The sequence below is a fragment of the Lissotriton vulgaris genome, chromosome 11, assembly GCF_964263255.1.
Source record: "Lissotriton vulgaris chromosome 11, aLisVul1.2, whole genome shotgun sequence".
NCBI lineage: Eukaryota > Metazoa > Chordata > Amphibia > Caudata > Salamandridae > Lissotriton > Lissotriton vulgaris.
The window spans coordinates 276,190,782-276,213,297 of NC_141699.1; the positions used below are offsets into that span (position 1 = coordinate 276,190,782).

At 46.3% G+C, this 22,516-nt stretch overlaps 1 protein-coding gene across 3 annotated transcripts in view; it reads left to right on the forward strand.

Moving 5' to 3' along the window:
• RASL10A (RAS like family 10 member A) overlaps positions 1-22,516 on the forward strand; it is a 166,825-nt gene that overhangs the window by 125,344 nt on the left and 18,965 nt on the right. For 2 of the 3 annotated variants that reach the window (XR_015300898.1, XM_086943237.1), the window contains exons 2-3: positions 11,711-11,824; positions 14,309-14,433. Coding sequence is in view for 2 of the 3 variants with exons in the window: in XM_086943237.1 (XP_086799363.1) it covers positions 11,711-11,824; positions 14,309-14,433 (239 nt within the window). In the remaining variant the exon portion in view is untranslated. The remainder of the gene's footprint in view (positions 1-11,710; positions 11,825-14,308; positions 14,434-22,516) is intronic. The other variant, XM_086943238.1, reaches the window with a different exon arrangement.

Below are 22,516 nucleotides of genomic sequence, written 5' to 3' on the forward strand. Positions count from 1 at the left end.
GCTAGCCAGCCACCTAGAGATGTGGAAGAAAACTAACTTGCCACAACTTAGGCAGTTCCTAACCGGGTTTTGTACAGCGTCCAAATGCTTCCGATACCTACACCTCTAAGAAAAATAGTTGCACTTCAAAGGGGGCTGCTAGATTTTATTTGGGGAGGGAAAAGACTAAGAGTCTCCCCCAATGCCGTTAAATATACAAGTGAAATTCTATGGCAATAACATCTAGAGAGATTTTTACCATCGTTAATGCTCTCTCTTCATTGGATTGAGTCTCAGCTTCCACCCCTCCTTCAGAGAATAGGTGTAACACTCTAACTAAATTCTTCTTGGACAAGATAGCAGCCATCTATTCTGATTTACGCTTGCGAAACCGTGGATGAACAGCAGTAGGATTTTTTTTAAAGGTGGAAGGGCATATTTGGCACCAAATCTATAACCTGAATCATGCAGCCACTCCAGCTGCCCTTGGGCTCGAATTTGTGCTCCTTTCTACCTATGTATTTGCTATGGCAGCAAGCCTAAGGTGGGGTAATGCTTTATTGAATAGGGATAAGAGTTCTATATGGGGTGCGCTAAAATGGAAAAAAAACATTGCCTGAAGGGAAAAAGCATTATTTATAGAAATTATGAGAAAGCCTTAGACCTGTTTGAAATTGGCCAAAGTGGAGCATGCCCTCTTATAAAGCAGGTCTTAAACTCTCATAAAAAACAGTCTACGCAGTCATTCACAAAAAGAGATACTCTACTGTGTTTAAGGCATTTAAGGAATGACACAAAAGTGGAGAGTAGAACCCCAACCATATGTCACTTGGAATCTTCCCCATGGAGTGCGTAGAAGTATCCTGTTAATAAGGCTGAATTTGCTCCCCTTGCAAGATATAACAGGAGCATGGGAGGGATTAGCCAGGGAGGATAGACTTTCTGACCTGTGTGGATACTTGGTGCTGGATTTAAATCATGGGTTTTTGGTCTGTCCCCCACTTCAGCCATTACGACGTTGATTTTTAAGACCAGTGTTTTTAAAGTATAACATCAATACGGCGGTGGATGGCCGGAATTGTCTTTTGGCCCCTCCCTCTGAATAAGCATGTTTTAAAATGTTCAGCTTTTTAAAACAATTTTAAAATATTTTTTAGAAATGATTATTATATTGTGTTTAGCTCTGGTATGTTGAATATGGCCAATTTGGGTAACATAATTTCCACATTATAAGTAGAATCTCAGGGCATTTTGGATTGTACTGCTGACGCTGTTAGAGTATTTAAATGGTTTAAAGCCACTTGTACTGACTTTGCACTGTACTGTAATTGACTTGCGCAGTTGTCTCCATATACACTGTCTGTCGCACTGGCGTTTTATACGTCATGGACTTTTACCATACGTGGAGTGTGTTCTATGTTTGATCATTGCTGCTATGAATTTTGCACTTGGAGCTTTTATTGTATATCTCCTTATATCTCCTTTGGATTTGGAACTCCTTGGAGTTCCAAATCATAATTGAAATTGAATCCAGTGGTGTCACTATGTCTGCTCTGATCACACTGTTTAAGCAGGAGACCGCATTGAAGGTACCAGACATTTTGGCCAATAAATTGGCAACCCCTATAATTGGGTTGCTATGACTTGGCCACCTCCCAGTGCTTCCTGATCGCCTCTACCCCTGTGGATCAGAAAGTGCCCCTGGGGCTGGTCGAATTCTAGGTTGAACTTCTCGATTGAGAGCAGTTCTTCTGCTCGAAACAGGTCACCTACACGAGCCACACCTGCAGTTATCCAGTCAAACAGCCCCCGCCAGTCTCTCCCATGTGGTATCAACTCTAAAATGACTGTGGGTAGGTCAGGTGAGTACGGAAATTGCACCTATATTTTTGGTAAGTATCTTATCCAGCAGCGCTGCATCACTTTGAATTCACTAGTGCACTTCAGAAAAGGTTGTCGGTAGCCAGGAGCACCCGGCATAGCTGCTGAAGCTCTGGTACAAATGGTCTAACCTCCCGTTCCGGGGTCAACCTACCAACCACAAATTCCGTGAGGCACTGTAACTGCGCCACAATGTAGTAGGATTTACAGTCAGGGACTGTTAGTACACTTACCCCCACAGGTCATTAAAAGGTCGCTAGTGCCACTCTCTGGCAGCTCATGCCCCAGATACAGGCTATAATCAGCGAATACACACTGGCAGGACCATGAAAAAGTTTAGCAGTGTGGGGAGGGTCACCATCTTTAAGAGCTATATGCCCAGCTACTGTCAATGGAAGCGTCTTCCAAAAATCACCACTCGCCAGGAGGAATCAGACAGCCACCCCCACATTCCCTTCTAGTAGTAGGGACTTGTCAAGGAATATTTTCAACCTTGGGTACTGCGGAGTATCACGGTTCCCGTTGCACCTCTGGGTGCCTTTGGACCTCTGTCACCAGGAACAGTCGTGATTTCTGCTAATTCACCACTAAGCCAGATTATGACTCCAATATATCCAGAAGCCTCCTTGTTCCCTCTGGCTATGCGTCAGTATACCGTAACAATAGCAACAGATTGCCAGCATATAGGGCAGCATGATGAAGTTGGCCCCCGGTAATTGTCTCCCTTTTTCATGTTGCAGGCTAATGGTTCCATCACCAGCGCAAAGAGCAGTGACAATAGTGGGCAGCCCTGCCTGGTGCTCTGCTCCACTGCATACCCCTCGGAGATCATTCGGCCAGTTTTCGCTCGGACCGTAGGGTCTGTATATATCAGTGTGGTCCAGCCAATGAATCCCCTTTACACTCATAATTTCCCCATTACTTTATAGACGAAGTCTCACTCTGAGCTGTCAAAAGATTTCTCTATGTCGACCACAAATATCACTGCGTCTCCTCGGTCAAAGGTGTCAGCTGCCATCAGCGTCCTCAGCCTCCGTATGTTAACTGCTGTGTTACAGCCTGGGATGAACCCAACTTGATCTGGGTGCACTAGCTTAGTCAAGATGGGTAGAAGCCTAATGCTAAAATACGGCTAAGCAGTTTATAATCGATGTTAAGCATCAACCGTGGTAGATATGTTTTGCAATCATGTGGCGACTTCCTTGTTTTTTGCAACTGATACGCTAAGGCCTCACAGGTGGAGGTCAGCAGGTGCCTTATATCTCTTGCAGCCCTGTAGTTCTACTAAGTTGGGCGTCAGTATATCTTCGTATGTAACATAGAATTCAACAGGGAGCCTGTCTGTCCCAGATGTTTTCTTCCATGCCATGCTCTTCAGTGCCGCTCTTATTTTCTTATTATTTTCCTATTTCCTAAAGAGCCTAATTCTTCAGCCTCCTCTTGTGTGAGTGTTGGCATGGCCAGTGGTTACAGGAAATCATTTGAGGCACTCACTGGGTGTGTGGAAGCTCTCTCATATAGGTGGGAGTAATACTCCTTGAAGAGATCATTAATATCAGCTTGCCTATAGAGTCTTTACCCTAGGTCTGTTTCCATTTCAACTATCACTGATCTCCATTTAGCCGGATTAGCGAGCCAGCTCTGTCACGCTTTGCATGTGCCCGGATCATGTATTCCCTATAGTAGAAACATCTAAGTTTTTTTATTTGTCACATTAAGAGTTTCCTAGAGTCTACCAGAGCCTGTTGTAGTTCTGGGTATCCCGGCGTCTGCTTTTCTACCTTCCTCAGTTCCAATTCTAGTGTATCTACCTCTTTTAACAACGTGCGTCGGACACCCGCTATTTCTGCTTTGCACTGCCCTCTAATCACTGGTTTGAAAGCGTCACATTCCAGCTGTGGGGTGAATGCTGTGCCGGTACTGCCCTCAGACTATTGTCTGATACTATCTCCAATGGTGGACTGGAAGATTGGGTCCTCCAAGGACTCCGCCTTCATTTTCCACATAGGGTTACAGGGTTGAGTCTGCTCCCATTTTCAGTTATAGCAGTAGCTGAATATGATCCGATATAGTTCTTGCTAGGTATTGTATATTGTGTACCAATCCATGCACATTGAGGGAACAAAGGAAGGTGTCTAAATGTCTAAATGCACATGCAGTTCCTGAAGGCTTGAAAAGAAAAAAGAATCCATGGGCGCCAGTTGGGTGCGGCGCCAAGAGTCTACCAGTCCCTATTGGGCCTGCTACCCTGCAAACATACGAGCAGGCCTAATGATTGGGGAATCTCTCCGTGGGGAATGGGACCTATCCAGCTCAGGATAAGCCTCACAGTTGTAGTACTCCTATGAGGACTAGGTAGGGTGCCACTACTCTAGACAGGTCCTCAATGAATACTCCCCTCCATGTTTGGGCATAAATATTAATCACTGCCAGATCTCGTCCAGCTAAGCCTCACGTTACCACTATATAGTGGGCTGCCGGGTCTACCAGTTTTCCAGTCTTCTGGAAGGAGACCCTGTAACTCACCAAATAGGTACTCCCCTTGCAAAGGCAGAGTACGTGTTGTAGAATGCCAGGCCCCTCCACCTCCTCTTGAGCAACAACCCCTCCTGAGCCGTGAGGTGTGGTTCTTGAATAGGGCAATATGGACCCCCCTCCTCTTAAGATAGGAAAACACGTTGTACCTCTTAGCCATATTATCCCCTGAATTTTCCAGGATATGAACGAATAGTTTATGGAACGCTCCATTAGAAATTCACTTGCCCAACAGCTTGCATCCAATGCTAGCCCTGGCCTTCCTGCATATCACACCCTCCATGGGTTGTAGCTTATTCGGTAAACCTTCGTGGAAACGACTTTTGTGGAAACAACTCCCAACCAAACAGCAAAAAAGGGTTGTGCTGGTCTGAGCCTCCCAAGTTTGGTGACTCGCCATCCAGCAACTTATAGCAATCATTGGCAGGTTGTCAAGGGGGGGTCCTTGTGTTCTCTAAAGGGTCCGAATGGGGACCTCAATCAGTGACTGGAGCCATGACAGCAAAGGGTGTTCATGCCACAGAAGTTCAGCCATTCCTGGTGTCATGACAGGCAGCACAGAATTGATGCCCTCTCCGGAGGTTTACCTATGGTTAGAGACTGAGTCCCAGGCATAATATTCTCCCAGGGTCGAGGGGGGGCTCACCCCTGATACGCTCATCGGCCCCACCACTTCCACCACCCACAGCTGTTCTTGTTGAACTTCTGCTTTTGAGGGGGCTGCTCTGCTGTAGCTCCTGGTTCTGCGCCTCGACTTGGTTTACATTGTTTTCTACTCTGGTGCGCCTGGCTATTTTCAGGTGGTGTGTGCCTGTCAAGCGAGCGACTCATCAACCTCCAGTGGCATCAGGAAGAACTGCTCATCCCACATCATTGTTACTCGCAATCTGGCCGTTAACAACATTGCATAGCTAATTTCCCATTGGCAGAGTCACCTTTTAGCTTCCAGAAATGTTGACCGCTGCTTTTGGACCTCTAGCACAAAGAAGGGAGAGAGCCCCTCCAGTGCAACCTCGTCTCTTACCCAGTGTTCAAGAAAATCGAGCATGTGGTCTCCCTCCATATGCTTGGGCAGGCCTATCACTGTGAAGTCATGCCTATGTGGTCTATTTTCAATGTCCCCTCGAGGATGGTCGCTTTGGAGGACCCCGGCTGCGAAGCAGGTGTCCCCTCGCCACTCAGAACCTCATTAACTTGACCTGAGGATGGCCCCAAGTGGGAATTTTCTTTTTCCTGGGGGGCTTATGTTGTATCTTGAATCTTCCTGCTGCTCAGCTAGAGTGCTTGTGAAATAGAATGTTTGATGATTGGAATGTTGCTGTGCTGTGAATGTCAGTTGAGTGAGGGCTGAGCAGCAGGACAGCTGCTCCTGATGGGGTTAACATTATAACTTAACATCTTAATTAATAAAGTAACTAATGAATCAATCCTAGAGTATTCATCTTCATTCCGATTACATCATTTGGCGATGTTTTAAAGAAGAATCCATGCATGCAACATTAAGGAACATGAAAGCCTAACAGAGACTTGACAGAAACAGGAAAGCGAAGTAAAAGCCTGTTGGAAAAGGATATCTGACAGGTAAAGAAAATCGGAACAAAGGAGATCTCGAGGTAAATGACTTTTATCGGTAATTAAAAGTGTGTGTGTAACGTTGTCTGGCAATAATACCCCATCAGTGACCAGGACATTGGTCGCCCAGAAACCCAGGTGTGCCAGATTCATCTGCGTAGAAGAGTAGCATAATAACAGTTGCTGAAAAAAATTATTTTGTGCTTCGGAGGCAGAAAATCGAGCCTCGTAGCTATGTTTATGATGGCATTTAACCATCTGTTGTCCTAAGAGCCAGGACTGCGTGGTCTGTCAGCGTTAATTAAGTGATTATTACTTAGTTACAGTGATTAAAATCAGCTGCAGTGTGCCGTGTTTGATCGGGGGCAGGAAATCGAGCCTCGGACTGAAGTACAGGCTTAACCCTTTCGATGCTGATGACGAGCTCAGCTCGTCATCACCCACGGGTGTCGTGTGCTGATGACGAGCTGAGCTCGTCATAGTGCCACTAAAATGGCATTTTCCAGCACACAGCGGGAAAACGCCTAGCAGCCAAGAGGTTAATATCTGTTGCTGTTTCATTTGTTTGTGGATTTGACGCAGTAAAATAGGCCTCGGAGCGATGTATTTGATGGCAGAAAAGAAAATGTTGCCTAAAGACCCAGCTCCGTGTGAACTGTCAGCGTGAATTTAGTGATAATTACCAGATGCTGTGTAGTTTGATAACTGTTCAGAGGCAGGAAATCGAGCCTCAGTGGAAAGTATGTGAGGCATTTATGAGTCTGGAGAGTTATCGTAGATTTGGAATAAAAAAAAAAGAAATATTGCTACAACTTGGACCGCTGTTTTCGGAGGGGAGTGTTGACGGTTTAACTTTACATTTTTTTTAAATCTACATGACAAAGAATAGAAGCAGGATTACCTCATCAGCGGGTTTCAGCGTCTTTCCTTATGACGATAGTCCGACATCACTTAGTGCGTGTTCGAGCCGTGAACCAACCGGCACGACGTAGGTTTGCGTGCATCCATTATGGAGGAAGGAAATTCCAAGTATTGTTGACAGGAGAATACAATCGCAGAATACAATCGCACTTGAGGAGAATGCCACCACACACTGGGATGTGTAAAAGGTACTGATTAACTTTGTCTAGGAGGAAAGGAAGTGTGTAGTCGAGCGTTTAGTGAAAATTTAAAAGATGAAATGACATTTTAAAAGAAATGTGGAAAAAACGTTTTGCTAAGGAAGTCATCACGAGACTTACATTGAAGCAGAAAGACGCTCAGTGGTTATTGACACAGCGTTCAGGATCGATATAAGCCTTGTCAAGAATTAAAAAGGAAAAGTATTTGGTATCCCTGAGCTGCGAACTTCGTGGTTGAGGAAATAGGAAGAAGCAGATCGGCGTACGAGAAGTGCAGTGGAAAATGTAAATTTGCAGTAACAAGACTATGTTTCCAGTACTTGTGGTGTACTATTGTACTATTCTTAAGTGTTTTTTAAAAAAAAAAAATGTACACCCTTATTTGTGTTTGTGTATGGGGTGACTGCTGTATAGTCTTATTTGTGAATTTGGTTGTTTGGGTGTAGGTTTTTGATTTACCAAGAGCTGTTCCACACTGGTAGTGTGTGTGAGTTGGCGTCCGGGTTGTTAGGCCACTCATTAGCTCATGTAGGAGATGGTTATGCTGTATATGATCACTCCTTGGTTGTGTTGTTTGATTTACTAAGAGCTGTTCCACACTGGTGGTGTGTGTGAGTTGGCGTCAGGGTTGTTAGGCCACTCATTAGCTCATGTAGGAGATGGTTATGCTGTATATGATCACTCCTTGGTTGTGTTGTTTGATTTACTAAGAGCTGTCCCACACTGGTAGTGTGTGTGAGTTGGTGTCAGGTTGTTAGGCCACTCATTAGCTCATGTAGGAGATGGTTATGCTGTATATGATCACTCCTTGGTTGTGTTGTTTGATTTACTAAGAGCTGTTCCACACTGGTGGTGTGTGAGTTGGCGTCAGGGTTGTTAGGCCACTCATTAGCTCATGTAGGAGATGGTTATGCTGTATATGATCACTCCTTGGTTGTGTTGTTTGATTTACTAAGAGCTGTCCCACACTGGTAGTGTGTGTGAGTTGGCGTCAGAGTTGTTAGGCCACTCCTTAGCTCATGTAGGAGATGGTTATGCTGTATATGATCACTCCTTGGTTGTGTTGTTTGATTTACTAAGAGCTGTCCCACACTGGTAGTGTGTGTGAGTTGGCGTCAGGGTTGTTAGGCCACTCATTAGCTCATGTAGGAGATGGGTGATTATTTCGCCAAGTGTTGTTTCATGACAAATGTTGTGTGTGAGTTGGTGTGCAGTGGCAAGGCCACGCATCAGTTCATATATGAGGTCAAAAGAGCTGTTTCACGACAAATGTTGTGTGTGAGTTGGTGTGAAGTTCGCCACTCATTAGCTCGTGTAGGAGTTAGTTATGCCGTATATTGCCACTCATTATTTTGTTTAGGGCGAGAATGAGTTATGTGAGTGCTTGTTCTTAGTCTATGGTGTGCGCGTTGTTTCCTGATATTGGTTGAGTTAAGTTTGTTCCTTTGTGTCTTGCTTGTTATACTTGTCTGGCTAACTTGTATAATTAGTGGCATAAGGATGTAGGATGAAGATAGTTGTTTATTTCAGGAATCCTTTTTAGACTGTGGCGTGCGGGATGTGTTAAAATATTTTGTTGTGTTGTCCATTTGTACTTTGGTGCATTGTTTTAATATCTTTGACTATGTGTACTAAAGTGCATTTTTATTGACAACCATTTTATTGCTCATTGCAATTGTACCCATAACGAAGGGAGATATGTTGTATCTTGAATCTTCCTGCTGCTCAGCTAGAGTGCTTGTGAAATAGAATGTTTGATGATTGGAATGTTGCTGTGCTGTGAATGTCAGTTGAGTGAGGGCTGAGCAGCAGGACAGCTGCTCCTGATGGGGTTAACATTATAACTTAACATCTTAATTAATAAAGTAACTAATGAATCAATCCTAGAGTATTCATCTTCATTCCGATTACATCAGCTTACCCATGATTATGGCCATCCAGTCGTATCTTTGTACCGCAACACCGCTGCGCTCCTCCCTTCCCCATAGGTGGCTAAGGAGCAGTAGGGGGATGGAGTAGGAAGAACCCCCTCCACTCGTGTTCCAGTAGTCGGCAACCTGCAGCTTAATGATAACTCTTCATGTGCCTCGTTGCCGCCATACTTCCCTATTGTGAACTGCCACCATAGTGTCAGGTACCATCAAAGTTGGCGCAATCTCACCTCTGCCAGGCCCAGTGCCCATTGGGGTGGTCAACGGTGGACCCTTACTCACCCTTCACTGCTTGATGTCAACAACTGTGCCCCTGGTTCCCGCTTTTGATCTCACACCTTTGCATGGCTGAACCGTTTCACACCTGGTGAGCCATCTAGCCCTGTAGGTCTCCTGAGTGCGAACACCATTGAAGAAGGACATCCAGGTCTGTCGTGATCCCCATCAGTACCTCCTCGCCATTCCCCTCAGTCACCTTTTGTTTCGGTTGGGCCCCGTTGCAGGGCTGGCCACCCTTCACTCTCCCACCATACAAGCCAACCGTCACCAGGGAGGGGGCGGTGGGGGTGTTACTCACAGTTCCTGAAGGGCGTCCCTTTCTCATCTCTGTTCAGCACCCAGTTGCTCCCGCTTCTCAGGCAGACGTACAGCAGTTCTCAGGGTAGACCCTTGAGTTGGGGTCACACCAGTTCAAACACTGAGTGAGGGGGTTCCTCGCAGTTTTCTTGGAACACCTCTGGCGCTACCAACAATACGGCCACAAGTCTCGGTCCGATTTTCCGATTTTTGTTTGCCTCAGTCAGAGTGGGGGGGCAAGGGTGCCGCTTCCTTCTCTGGGGTATTAGGCCACACCACCCTCTGTACTGCTCAAGGAGACCTCATCCAGGCACATTATGCAGCGTTCCGAGTATAGGGGTACAGCAGAGAGTTTTCTCAGGCCTTCCACTCCCTTTTAGTTGGCAGCTGCCACACCAGCTGTGACTGTTAGCGACCCCCGGTGTTGAGATCTATGCCACACCTCTCTAGTAGCTTGTGGGTTGCTGTGCAGGCCTCCCTCCTTCCAGCGCACCCCTCCGTCAGCTTCTTTGACGCCCATATTTGCCAGCCGGCTCTCTGTGATTCATGGCTGCTGGCAACCCCCCTCATGTCCAGGTGTTGCCTTGCCTTGGCCATTGGTCTCATTTGCGGGGCCAATTCTGCCCCAGGTCTGTCACTGCCTCTCCAGCAGGGACCCAACATGCCGCACACCAGATCGCCATCCACCAAGAGCACCGCCAACACACACGTTCGAGGCTTGCATCTGCTGCTCATTGGCCATCCCCGGCCGCCATTTAAGGAAGTCCCCTATTTAAGGAAGTCGATCATGTGGCCGCTGCCCTCCGCTTCACCCCTCTGGGGTGAATGCAGAAATGTTCTCACTTTCTGCACTCACTCCGGGGCAAGAGGGGCTCCCATCACTTTATGGGCCCCTACTCCTTAAGGGAGTCAATATTCTGCTGAATGGGGCCCACCGGCTGTGGGGGCTCAGTTTCTTGCACCCTACTCCATCAATGCTTGGCCACGCCGTCGTGCTCAGTAGCATGGTTATAGGTAATGACAAGTGTAGAAGCAGAGATCTCACAGGCGCACTTTGTGGTGCAGTGTTGAGCCACAAATTGTTGCACTTGGGTTACCACAATTGCAGTTATTATTTCCCTTATTGGACCACGAACAATTGCCATCGTGTTCACCCTCCATACAGGCTAAGAAGAGAGTCTAAACCTGTGACATTCCTCATGTTGGATCTTTGTGAAGTTGATGGCAATTTCTTTGCTTTGCGGTGTGTAGACATCATTCTTCTAATTTAAGTGCTTTTACTTTGTTTATAAATGCCTGTCGGGCTTTATTACTTGTTATCTTCCAATGCATCTTATAGAACGCAAATTTAGTTGGTGAGCAGCAAAGTACTGGACATGAATGTGGGAACAAACATGATAAAAGCAAGATCCGAAAAAAAGTTTCTTATCATTCGCTGTCTGAATCTAGTGTTCTAGGAGCAATATCGATATTGAACGAGGCAACTTGGATCTGAGAGAGACTATTAATCTAGATCCTAGTTGCACAGCAAGAGCACTCTCACCTTTTCCCCCTTGCACACCTCTTGGTCAAACCTTCCTCGTGGAATCTTTTCTTCTACATTGGGTGACCGGTTGCAGGTTGTTGTCTTGTTGATGATGCAACTGGTCTTGAAAGTTATACATCCTAGAGGGGAATGCCGGGAGTGTTCATTCCAGGCGAGGGTGTTGTGGTATACATTTTCTTGCCTTTTTTTTAAGTAGAGCTAGATTAATGTTAAGGAATTGTCATCACCCAAGTGAGAGTGGACCGGGGTGTGTACTGAAATTTAAGTCGGCCAGGTATGGTTTGATTTTGCATATTAGAATAGTTGTCCTCATGCTGTATGGGATTCCCTGGCTGTTCATGCCTGCTGATGAAGATGGAAGAACTTGGACAAAGAATTGTCAAACATACCCCAGGTGCTAAATTGACTGGCGGCAGTCCGGCGAGTGGATCTTTCAATCTAGGCAGTGTAGGCGTTTTGTCAGCTCCTGATATTTCACCTTTACATTTCTCTCATCTTAGAGCACAATTATTGTTATATGTTTGGTTCTTCAGACCAACTTAGTAATTGTATGTTTTGTATCTTTGCAGGAAGTGACCCCGAGAGGATCTGAGGCCCAACACTCCAAAGCAGCTTCTGCCAGCCACACTTGTTTGCTGGTGGCAGCGCCTGCTTGGCTTGTCGGAAGTGCCATCAGCTTCCATGTAAGCAAAACTGTGACTAATTATTAAAAATGGGCTACTCAAATATAATAGAGTGACATATTCCACTGGGGACTAATGCCTGATGCTGCTTTTCTATGCTAGCGTTGCTGCTCATTTTGCCCAAGGGCTGGACGCGTATACCCACGGTGCTCTCTTATAACCAGAGTCTTCCCATTAGTCTCGCTATTGCTTATATGTGTCACAATTATGCCGGGTGGCTCTTAATACTGCCTATCTGAACAGTTAAAAATACTGACCTGATTAATACACCCAGGGATGACCAAGTCTATAGTGCCACTCAATGATAGCATGTAACTGCACAGGGCTGCTCACTACTATTCCCTTCTTCTGAGAGGTACCTTGGTGCCAGGGGCACTGCTCCGGTACTCCAGGGAACTGCCCAGTCAAAGAGTGATAGTAAGACCAAAGAGAAGCAGTTGTTAAATTTCCACGTCCTGCTCAACTGATCCAGATCCTTTCTTTTCCACACCAGTGTATGCTGATAAACTATGCATGTGAAGGATCTAGCTTGTGCCATGGTGCTGCATAATTATGTGAAGAATGGGAAGCATGTTGGAGAGCTGTGCTAGTACTCTGCTAATGAACGGCTGGGTGCTGCTGCCCATTATCAGTGGTGCTGCTGGGATCAAGTCAAGTGCCAGATTTCTTCTCATTTTAGTAAATAATTCACCGCTTCGAGCTAGTGTGCAACTTATTTTTGAGTAAGAGTTGCATGGCCAGCACTAGACTGCTGTTCATCGATGTCAAGTTGTGTCCTGCCTAGTAATGCCCGGGCCAGTTTGTCGGTCTGGTCCTCTACCCCTGAAGCGTGACTCACTTATGCCCAGGTGTTATTGCCTAGAGTTCATATTTTGCTGCAATTTCCCACTGCATTGTTAGAGCTACTGGTAATTGACGCAGGGGAGGGGGCGGCCTACCATTGGTCATATTTATTAGGTCAAACCTACCAGACAGCATAAGCTATAGGGTTTTAAAAGCGCTATCGTGAGCCTACAGTGGGCTTACAGCCCACCCATTGATGACCATTGGTTGGCTTTGGCCCTCTCATTTGCTCGTTTCTTATTCAGTGGCTTGTCTCCCTCGTGTGTTTTTACCTTTTTTGAGCATTTCCTGATTACGATCTTTTTGATTAGCTGACTTGTATCCTTCCGCTTCTTACATTTATGGTATTACCTTTACATTCAACACCCCTTGAGAGTGCATGTGTTTGCTAGTTTACTTCCTCTTGTGCTGTTTCACCAAATTAAACTTCCTCCCCCGCTCTTTGTTGCACCCCTCCCCACACCCCTCCTCTCTCAGCATGTCCATAAAAGCAAGCAACCAGTCTATTTTTGCTGGGTATGACGCAAAAGAAGTCTTTAAAGGTGTGTGTATTTTATTTCCTGCATTTCGCAAAGCTCAAGCTTTGACACACAAAGGCCTTTATGCTTTCATGGCGCTGGGGAATAGGGCTTCTGCTGCACTCACTCTGCATGCGTGTGAGACAGAAACTTCACTTAGCATGACACTTCTAGAGACCCACAAACCTGCTCCCAAGGTAGGTGCAGAGGAGGAAATGGCTGAATCATGTGGAAAGTAAATTCGGCCTTGGGAAGCATTTCTCTTTACATTCGGTCGCTTCCTTATTGTTTTTAATTTCTGTTTGGAGTTTCCTAATTGAAAAGTATTTGAAAAACAAACCATGCCATGTATAAAATAAATTGAAAACAATGGATTCACTGTACTGTTTTGTTATACCCTAACATTTGTGTTTGCTTTTCCTCCATTATTTTGAAACGTTTTATTACTTTAAATTTAAATCATTTAAACAATGCTTTGCAGACAAACATTGGTAAAGCCATCAGGTCAGCCCTCGTTTCATAAAGGCGAGACCTGTTGGCTTTGCCAACGTTTGTTATGTCTGAGATGCAGTTTATTGGTAAGTGATGCTGACTTACGCCAGGGGGCTTCCCAGTGCAAGTGAACATCTCAATTATGTGTGGGTTGGTTTTGGGGAACTGCTGATGTAATGGTGTCCCTTATCTATGTCCAGGCAGAATTTTAATGCGTAGCTAAGAGATATTCCTGGCACCCAGACATGGTACCACGCCTACTGGGCACTCCAGAAACCCATTAATTTCCATTTATTTCCAGAACGGTGAAATCGCTCACCAGTATGGGCATACACATAATGAAAAACTGTGACGCACAAAAGCGTTGACTACCCCAAAACCTCAACACCTCATAGACAATACCGAAACTTGCTTTTGACTTAGTGCCACACACCAGTAAAGCAACCTATTCATGGCCACACATCTTAATAACACAAATATTTGCTATGGAGAATGGATGAGCTTGAAGAAAGGATGATTGTTCACGCAAAATTACACTGAACTGTAAGCTTGCATTTTCTCTGCTTCCTTTCACAGGTGTACACATGTAGACCTTCCTTCACACACCTCGCTTCTTGTTCTCTCTTTCTAGGAGTGGTCGGACATGAAGTGCCGTGGTCTTCGGGACACCTGTGCGTACATCTTAGTCTATGACATCTGCAGTCTTGAGAGCTTCGAGTATGTGAAGACCCTTCGACTACAAATAATGGAAAACAGGTGTGAAGGATACTGAATTGAAATGTGGAGTGTGCCGGGTGTGCGAGTAGTGTGATTGGGCCTGCTTGCACATTTTGGGGTAGACAGTTTCTGCATCGTTTCTGGGGGTGGGGTGAAATTGGGTACACAGAGTTGAACATTTTGACAACTGTACACAGATAAAAGTTTGATTAGAGCTGTCAAATAAAGGAAAGATGAATTCTCTTCCAGGGGATCCTCATCAATAGTCATAAGCATTAGAATATTCCCGCCCATGGGCGGGACCCCGGAAACATTATATTACATGTGCCCCACATATATAAATCCATATATATATATATAAACATATATATATATAAAAATAAGCAATTGCAGCCTAATAAACACCAGAGCTGAATTATGCTGTAAAGAATTTCCATGACAAACATGCATTATAAACATGAAAGCCAACAAAAGTTTTGTTTTAGAACTGTTTTAATGCAAAGAAAGCAGTGGAAATTCTCATAAAACACTGAAAGCATAGGAAGCTCCCAGGCTGCATTGCAAAACTACAGTCTAAAAGGGGTGACAGTTAGGTCAGTTGTTCTTTCCGGCTCCTTCAGGAAGGACCCTGGTAACTCAGCTGCACTCTTTCCTGGCTTTCTGTCAGAAAATTCCTTCATTATTCTGATTTTTTTTTTACTTACTTTGACATTTTACATCAAGTCAAGTAAGTATCTGTCTTTATTGGCAGTTTTTTTGAGGTAATTTCTCTCAAAATGCCCTCACTCTGTGCTAACTGCCCTTGTGGCAACAAGAAGGCTAAAACAGACAGTCATGATGTCTGTATACTTTGTTTGCCTGATCATCATGACCCAAAGACCTGTCCTCACTGCGAGCGCCTGTCAGAAAGAACTCTTAAGGACAGGGAGAGGAATCACATTTATGACCTAGCCCAAAGGTCATCCAGAGGAAGATCTCCGGTGAAGAAGGGCTCCAAGAGGGCTAGATCACCTTCAAGGGACAAGTCTTCACGTCCTTCAGCTTCAGCGTCGGGCTCGGCGCTGAAGAAACAGCTACCGGTGGGTCATTTATCGAAAAAACGACCGTCGACGGCGGGCTCGCCATCGAAAAGAAGATCAGGTTCGTCGCCGACGTCTAGGATTCCAGCTCCGTCGTCGAAATCCCCTCCGCCATCATCAACCAGGCGACAATCGGCGTCGAGGGAGGTCACTCCTCCGCCATCGTCAACAGGGCGACGATCGGCGTCCAGAAAAGTGACTCCTCCGCCGTCGTCAACCAGGCGACGATCGGCGTCGAGGACCATCACCCCTCCGCCATCGTCAACTCGGCAACGATCGGCGTCGAGGACAAAGACCCCTCTGCCGTCGTCAACCCGGCGACGATATACGTCGAGGGACGTTACACCTTCTCCGTCGTCATCCAGACGACGATCGGCGTCGAGAAGGGTGACCCCTTCGCCGTCGTCAACAAAGCGACGATCGGCGTCGAGGCCCAAGATCCCTCCGTCGCCGACAACCAGGCGTCGATCGGCGCCGAGGAGACGATCTTCGTCGGCGTCTCATCGGCGCTCGGCGTCGTGGGTGGCCATTACCCCTCCGCCGTCGTCGCATAGACATTCGACGTTGAGAGAGGAAGCTCCGTCGTCGGCTGGTCATCGCCGTTCGACGTCGAGGGACCATCATTCCTCGCATCGCTCGCCGTCGAGACATTCGACTCTGAGATTACTTGCTCCGTCGACGCCCCAGAGGTTTCCGACGTCGAGAGAAAAGGTTCCATCATCAGCAGTGCAACGCTGTTTGACGCCGAGAGACCAACGTTTGTCAATGTCGAGGCATTCGACATCAGAACACCCGACGTCGAGGCCTCATGAAAGGGCTAATTCGACGCAAGGGACTCTGTGATTATGGTGGCTGAATCGGCTTCGCCCCACTCCTCTTCATCTTCTGGCTCCTCAAAATCACCCTCCAGGTCCAGAGGTCCGGTCAATAAAACACCTTTACGATGGACAGATCCTTCTTCGGAGGGGGTGAGGTTGTCCCCAAGATGGTACCAACCGTTGGATCGTTGGCGAGACTCAGGGGCTGCAAAGCGGATGCGAGAGTACGCCAGTCCCGAGCACAGGTCTCCACTTCAAAGATTGGTGGCGGAAGTGGACAGATGCAGCCGTCCCAGGCGCCAAGCTGAAAGATCGCCTGTGAGGAGGCCATCCAGGTCTCGTTCTCCCAGAAGGGAAGAGCCGGCCAGATCTCGTTCTCCCAGAAGGGAAGATCCAGCCAGATCTCGCTCTCCAAGAAGAGAGGAGCATCCAAGAAGATCGCGTGAAAGGAGGCATGGTTCTCATCACAGGAGTCGAAGAACTCCATCGTCTTCTTCTCCTTCTTCTTCCTCAACCCGATCTTCCAGGAGAAATTATTCTTCCACGCTTACAGATAGTCCTATCTCCAGAGTTTCTCCAGTGGACGACATCAACACGTATCTAGATGTCTTGCAGAGAGGGGCTAAGAAACTGAACATTGAAATGTCTGCCCCCCAAGTGGCTACGACAGTGATTTTTGAAACGTTGCATCAAAAATCTGTTTCACGTCCATTACTACCCTTGGTTCCGGGTATTATGGATCCTGTTAAAGGCATTTTTCTAACTCCAGCGACTATTAAGGCGGTGCCGGATCGCATACAGAAAAAATACAAGCCAGCTGACTCCGACCCAGTCTTTGTGAAGGCTGACCCTCCAGCAGACTCTGTGATTGTAGCAGCGGCTCGGAAGACACATGCAGTGTCTGCCTCCTCCTCGGTGCCACCAGACAAAGACAGCAAATCACAGGACTCGTGGGGTCGAAAAGTATGCAATTCTGCCTCTTCTTCTCTAAAGATCTCCAGTGCGGCTGATCTATTAGGTAGATATGATAGAGCCCTATGTGATTCCATGGATCGTTTCAAGTCCAAGTCCAAACTGCCAAAAGAGGACCAGAAGGACTTTGAGGAAACGCTGACAGAAGGCTGCCTATTGTCTAATCAAATAATTAGCACAACGGCGGACGGCACAGTGCTAGCGGCTCATTCTTATTCTCATGGAGTTTGTGCCAATAGGTCCTCTTGGCTGCGCCTCACAGGCCTCAAGCCCGATGCACAACAACGCATCTTAAACCTTTTCTTTTTCTGTTTCTTCTCTCTTCGGGGAACACGCTGACGAGGAGATGAGTCGAATGAAGACCAAGCTGGGCACTGTGAAAGCAGTCGGTATAGAGAAGAAAAAGGAGTTCAAGCGCCGCTTTAAGACCAACAAGGGCAAAGGGGCTCAACAGAAGGTTCAAACCCCTCAGTGGTCCCAAAACAAGAGTCAAGGCAAGTCCCAATTTCGAGGAGGCAAATAGTTCAGAAGTAGAGGAGGTCACCAGCAGTCCTCTAGCACAGCGAGGGGAGGAAAAGCTTGAGCAATGGCTTCCTCTGGCGCCGTTGCCCACTCCAATGGGAGAAAGTGCTTCACAACATCTGGCAGGGTGGGTCAGCATCACAAAAGATTGTTGGGTGCTGAATATACGGCGCAATGGATACACGCTACGTTTCTGTGCACTCCCAAAGAACATTCCTCCGAAGAAGTCTCTTCCCCACCAGTTGGAACTGCTCCGGAGAGAGATGAAGATTCTTCTGCAAAAAAGAGCCATAGAAGAAGTACCTCCCTCTCAAAGGGGAAAAGGAGTCTACTCCAGGTATTTTCTTGTTCCCAAAAGAGATTAGGAGGACAAGTTCAGACCCATCCTAGACCTTGGTCTTCTAAACAAGGTCATAGTCAAAGAAAAGTTCCGCATGCTAGCTCTTCACCAAATATGTCCACATCTGCAAGTCGGGGATTGGATGTTTTCGGTGGATCTGCAAGATGCATACTTTCACATCCCGATTGCACTGCGTCACCGAAAGTACTTGAGGTTTGTGATCGGCAACAAACATTACCAGTACAAAGTGCTGCCCTTCGGTCTCAAGTCCGCACCACGAGTCTTCACCAAATGCATGGCAGTGGTAGCGGCTTTCCTTCACAAAAAGGGACTTTTCATCTATCCGTACCTGGACGACTGGCTCATAAAAGGTCCATCTCCTGTAAAGGTTGCAAACGATTTCCAGCTTTGCCTGCGCCAGTTGCACAAACTCAGGCTCCACGTCAACATGGAGAAGTCAGTCTAGCGGCCAACACAGTCCATCCACTACCTAGGCTCTGTTCTGGACACAAAATTGGGGAAAGCGTTTCCTTCGGAGGAGAGACTTTTTTCTATGCGGCAGAAATGCAGAGTCCTGCTCGGGTCTCGAAAGTTACCCAACAGTCCAACAGGTTGCCTCCCTGCTAGGTTCCATGGCGTCCTGCATCTTTCTCATACCGAACGCCAGGTTGAGAATGCGTCCTTTACAGCAGGCTCTGGAGGACCAATGGGACCAAGCGACAGGGCGTTGGGAGGACCGGATCAGTCTGCCCCAAACAGCAAAGACTCCCATCAAATGGTGGACTCGACCGCAGAATGTTCTGGTGGGAGTGCTTTTTCACCAACCCCTCCCAACGCAGTCAATAGTGACAGACGCTTCTCTACAAGGCTGGGGGGCACACATGGGGTACCTTCAGATTCAAGGTCGGTGGTCGGCGAAGGAGCAGACCTACCATATCAACATGCTGGAGCTCCAAGCGGTGCATCTTGCGCTCAAAGCTTTTCTTCCAGCGATCAAGACCAACTCATTCCTGGTTCAGACAGACAATACAACCACCATGTTCTAACAAACAAGGAGGCACAAGGTCACGCCCTTTCTCCCTGGAATCACAGGCGATCTGGCACTGGCTTATCGCTCGAAATCTCACAGTGGTAGCAGTGCACCTTCCAGGAGAGTTAAACGTCAAGGCAGACGCACTCAGCAGGCATTTCGAAGATCAGCCAGACTGGGTGCTAAACGACGAGGTGGTAGACGAGCATTTTCGTTGTTGGAGTCGTCCGACTAAAGACTTGTTTGCAGACGACGAAAACAAAAAATGCCATGCCTTCGCGTCCAGATTCCACCGGCCATGGACGCGGGGGAATGCTCTCTTGATGGATTGGTCAGAGACATTTGGTTGCGCATTTCCTCCCCTATCACTGATCCCAAATGTGGTTTCCAAGCTCCTCAGGTCGAACATGGAGATGATTCTAATAGCTCCGGACTGGCCACGACAGTGGTGGTACCCAGAACTTCTTCATCTGTCTGCGTGTCAACACAAACGTCTACCTTGCAGACCAGACTTGTTGAGCAAGATGAACGGGAGGATTCTGCATCCCAACCTTCCATCACTGAACCTGACAGCATGGCTCCTGAAGTCCTGCAGTACGGACATCTCTACCTGCCTCCTGAATGTATACACATTTTAAAAGAAGCTAAGAGGCCTTCCACAAGAGCGTCTTATGCGTTCAAGTGGAAGAGGTTTTATATGTGATGCAGAGAGCGTCATCTTGACCCTACTACGGGGCAGGAGGAGGTTGTTCTACCATACCTCCTTTCCTTAGCAACATCTGGGTTGAAGTATGCTTCCATTAGAGTACATCTGTCAGCTATTGTAGCATATAGGAAATCACCAAGCCAAACTTCTTTCTTTCAAGTTCCAGTGGTCAAGGATTTCCTTCAGGGGTTGAAGAAAGTCTATCCCTCTGTGAGGAATCCTTCTCCTCCTTGGGAGTTGAACCTGGTTCTATCCAAGTTGATGGGGCCTCCTTTTGAGCCCATTCACAAGGCCTCGTTACACCTCTCTTGGAAGGTTGCGTTCTTTGTGGCAATTACATCAGCGCGAAGAGTAAGTGAGATACAAGCGCTGTGTACAAAAGAACCCTACACTGTTTTCCACCACAACAGAGTAGTCTTAAGAGCACATCCATCCTTTTTACCTAAAGTGGTCTCTGATTTTCATATTAATCAGTCCATTTCTCTTCCATCTTTTTTTCCAAACCCTACGACCCCGGCTGAGCGGTCTCTGCACTCTTTAGATCTTAAGAGAGTGCTTAAGTTTTATTTGGAAAATACCAAAAGTATTAGGAAGACGGATCAGCTCTGTCAACTATGGTTCAATGAGAACAGGCTTTCCAGCTGTCAAGAGATCCATCTCCATATGGATTGTTTCCTGTATTAAGTTGGCTTATCAGCTGGCGGGCAAGCCATTACTGTTGGCTTAAATATGACCAATATTGTTAGGACTCTGATTAGATTTGTCATGGGCACCTCGTTGGTGAGTTCATGAAGCCCTCATCCACCAACCTGGTTGGTGGCATGCTTCATCATCGGGCCCACCCAGTGACACCTAATGTGTCCCGGGTGTACTGCGACGCCTGACTACAGCGGAGCTGGTATTTTACTGAGAGTGCAATGTGAGGTGTAACGTGAAGTGTGAGTTAAAACGGCTTGCGAGGGTCCCAGTACCCGAGGGTAAATTACATTTTAATAACTGGGCCCCCCGTCAGCGGTTAAAAAAAGGCTTGGGGATGTTTAAGTGAGGCGAGTTACTACCTCCTACATCCATCAGTTGGTCGACATGTTTCAGCCAGTGCCTTAAACTAAATCTGGCTTTCCTCAGGACCTTTTTAAAATAGAGTAAAAAGGTCCCGAGGTCCCGAAAATTGCCACAGCCACTCGAGTGCATAATTACAATGGCCTTGCTTACAATGACATGCAGAGAGAATATATTTATTTTTTGCACTCCTTAGATAGAGAAAAGCTAGAATCTGTGCATGTTTCTACACATTCTGACCTACTGCACTTTTTTTTTAATTGGCTTGTATTGAACTGTTTCTAATATCTGTTTGCAACAAATATCGAACCGGTTTTTGATATGTTTAAATTTGCACTACAGATTTTATTTTTATTCTTCATGTTTGCAAAGATGCTCGCTTTTTCATATGTAAGAACTACGCATCAAGGTTTTTAAGTGGTTTATGGAAAAGGTGATGGTGTTTCCATGTGTTTTATGGTTTAAAGTAAACCGCGGTGTACATCATGAGGATATTGCAAGTCACCTCGGTGTTCCATAACCTTACAAAGGAACTCAGCCTTATTTCTTTTTCCTCTACATGGGTATGGAACTCCACAATGACTTGCAATATTTTAAAATGTACGGCAGGAGGTACTTTATCCCATATATAATTCCCAGGCTAGATCAGCTCTTATAAGCTTACCGCAATATAGAAAGAAGTGTGCTGGGTTTTTTTTTCCACATCGGTGGGGTGTAAATTATATTGGAAGGGGTCCGGGGTCTGTGCCACGGTTGTGGGGTGATGTCTTCTACAGTGTTTATGCTTCTGAATGCTTTGAATCTTAGCTGGTAGTGAGTTTCAGAGCTTGCCGGCTTGCACTGAGAAAGCAGTGCCTCCTATGGATTTCTTCTGGTGAGGTAATATGATGATCCTTGGTTCAAGTCTGTAGCGATATATCCTGTTTTGTTTGTATTGCTTAAATTAAACTTGAAGGTATAGTGGTAGTTTAAACTTGTAGGTATAGTGGTAGTTTTCTTTGGGAGACATGTTTGATGTTGCACTTAAATTTGTAGGAGTTGCAAATATTGACTTTAGAACTGAACATAGCATAACTTGCTTGACTTTGTGCCTACTTTTGAAGTGGTTTAGATACGGGATGTAGTGTTGAACTTGTGATGAGATGGCTGTGAAGGAGTGTAAGCAGAACAGGAGTAAACTGAGTGCTGTGTTTTTAGCAACATACTGCCAAAGGTTTGTCTATATTCCTTTGTGGGAAAGTACATGGAAAGGGCACCACTGCCTGCGTAGTACCTCTGATGGGCATGATTACTGGCAAACTGACGCCCTTTGTTGACCCTTAGTCTGTGTTGGGTGCACAATAATGTGGTGGTAGTATTTTATGATGTTTGAATGGTAATGTGTTGATGTTTGTGTTTTATGTTGCTTTTGAGCTGTTGAATAGTGAAAAGGTGCCATCATTTTGGCGCTTAGGTGGTTGTATAAGCCTGGTGTAGGTGTATCTTGTGTGTTCCATGGTGGTCGGTCAGTTATTTTTATAGTTGTTGCTTGTAGAGACATACACATATTAATTCCAAGCCCATAGTTTGAATTTTTATAGATTCCACATATAGAGC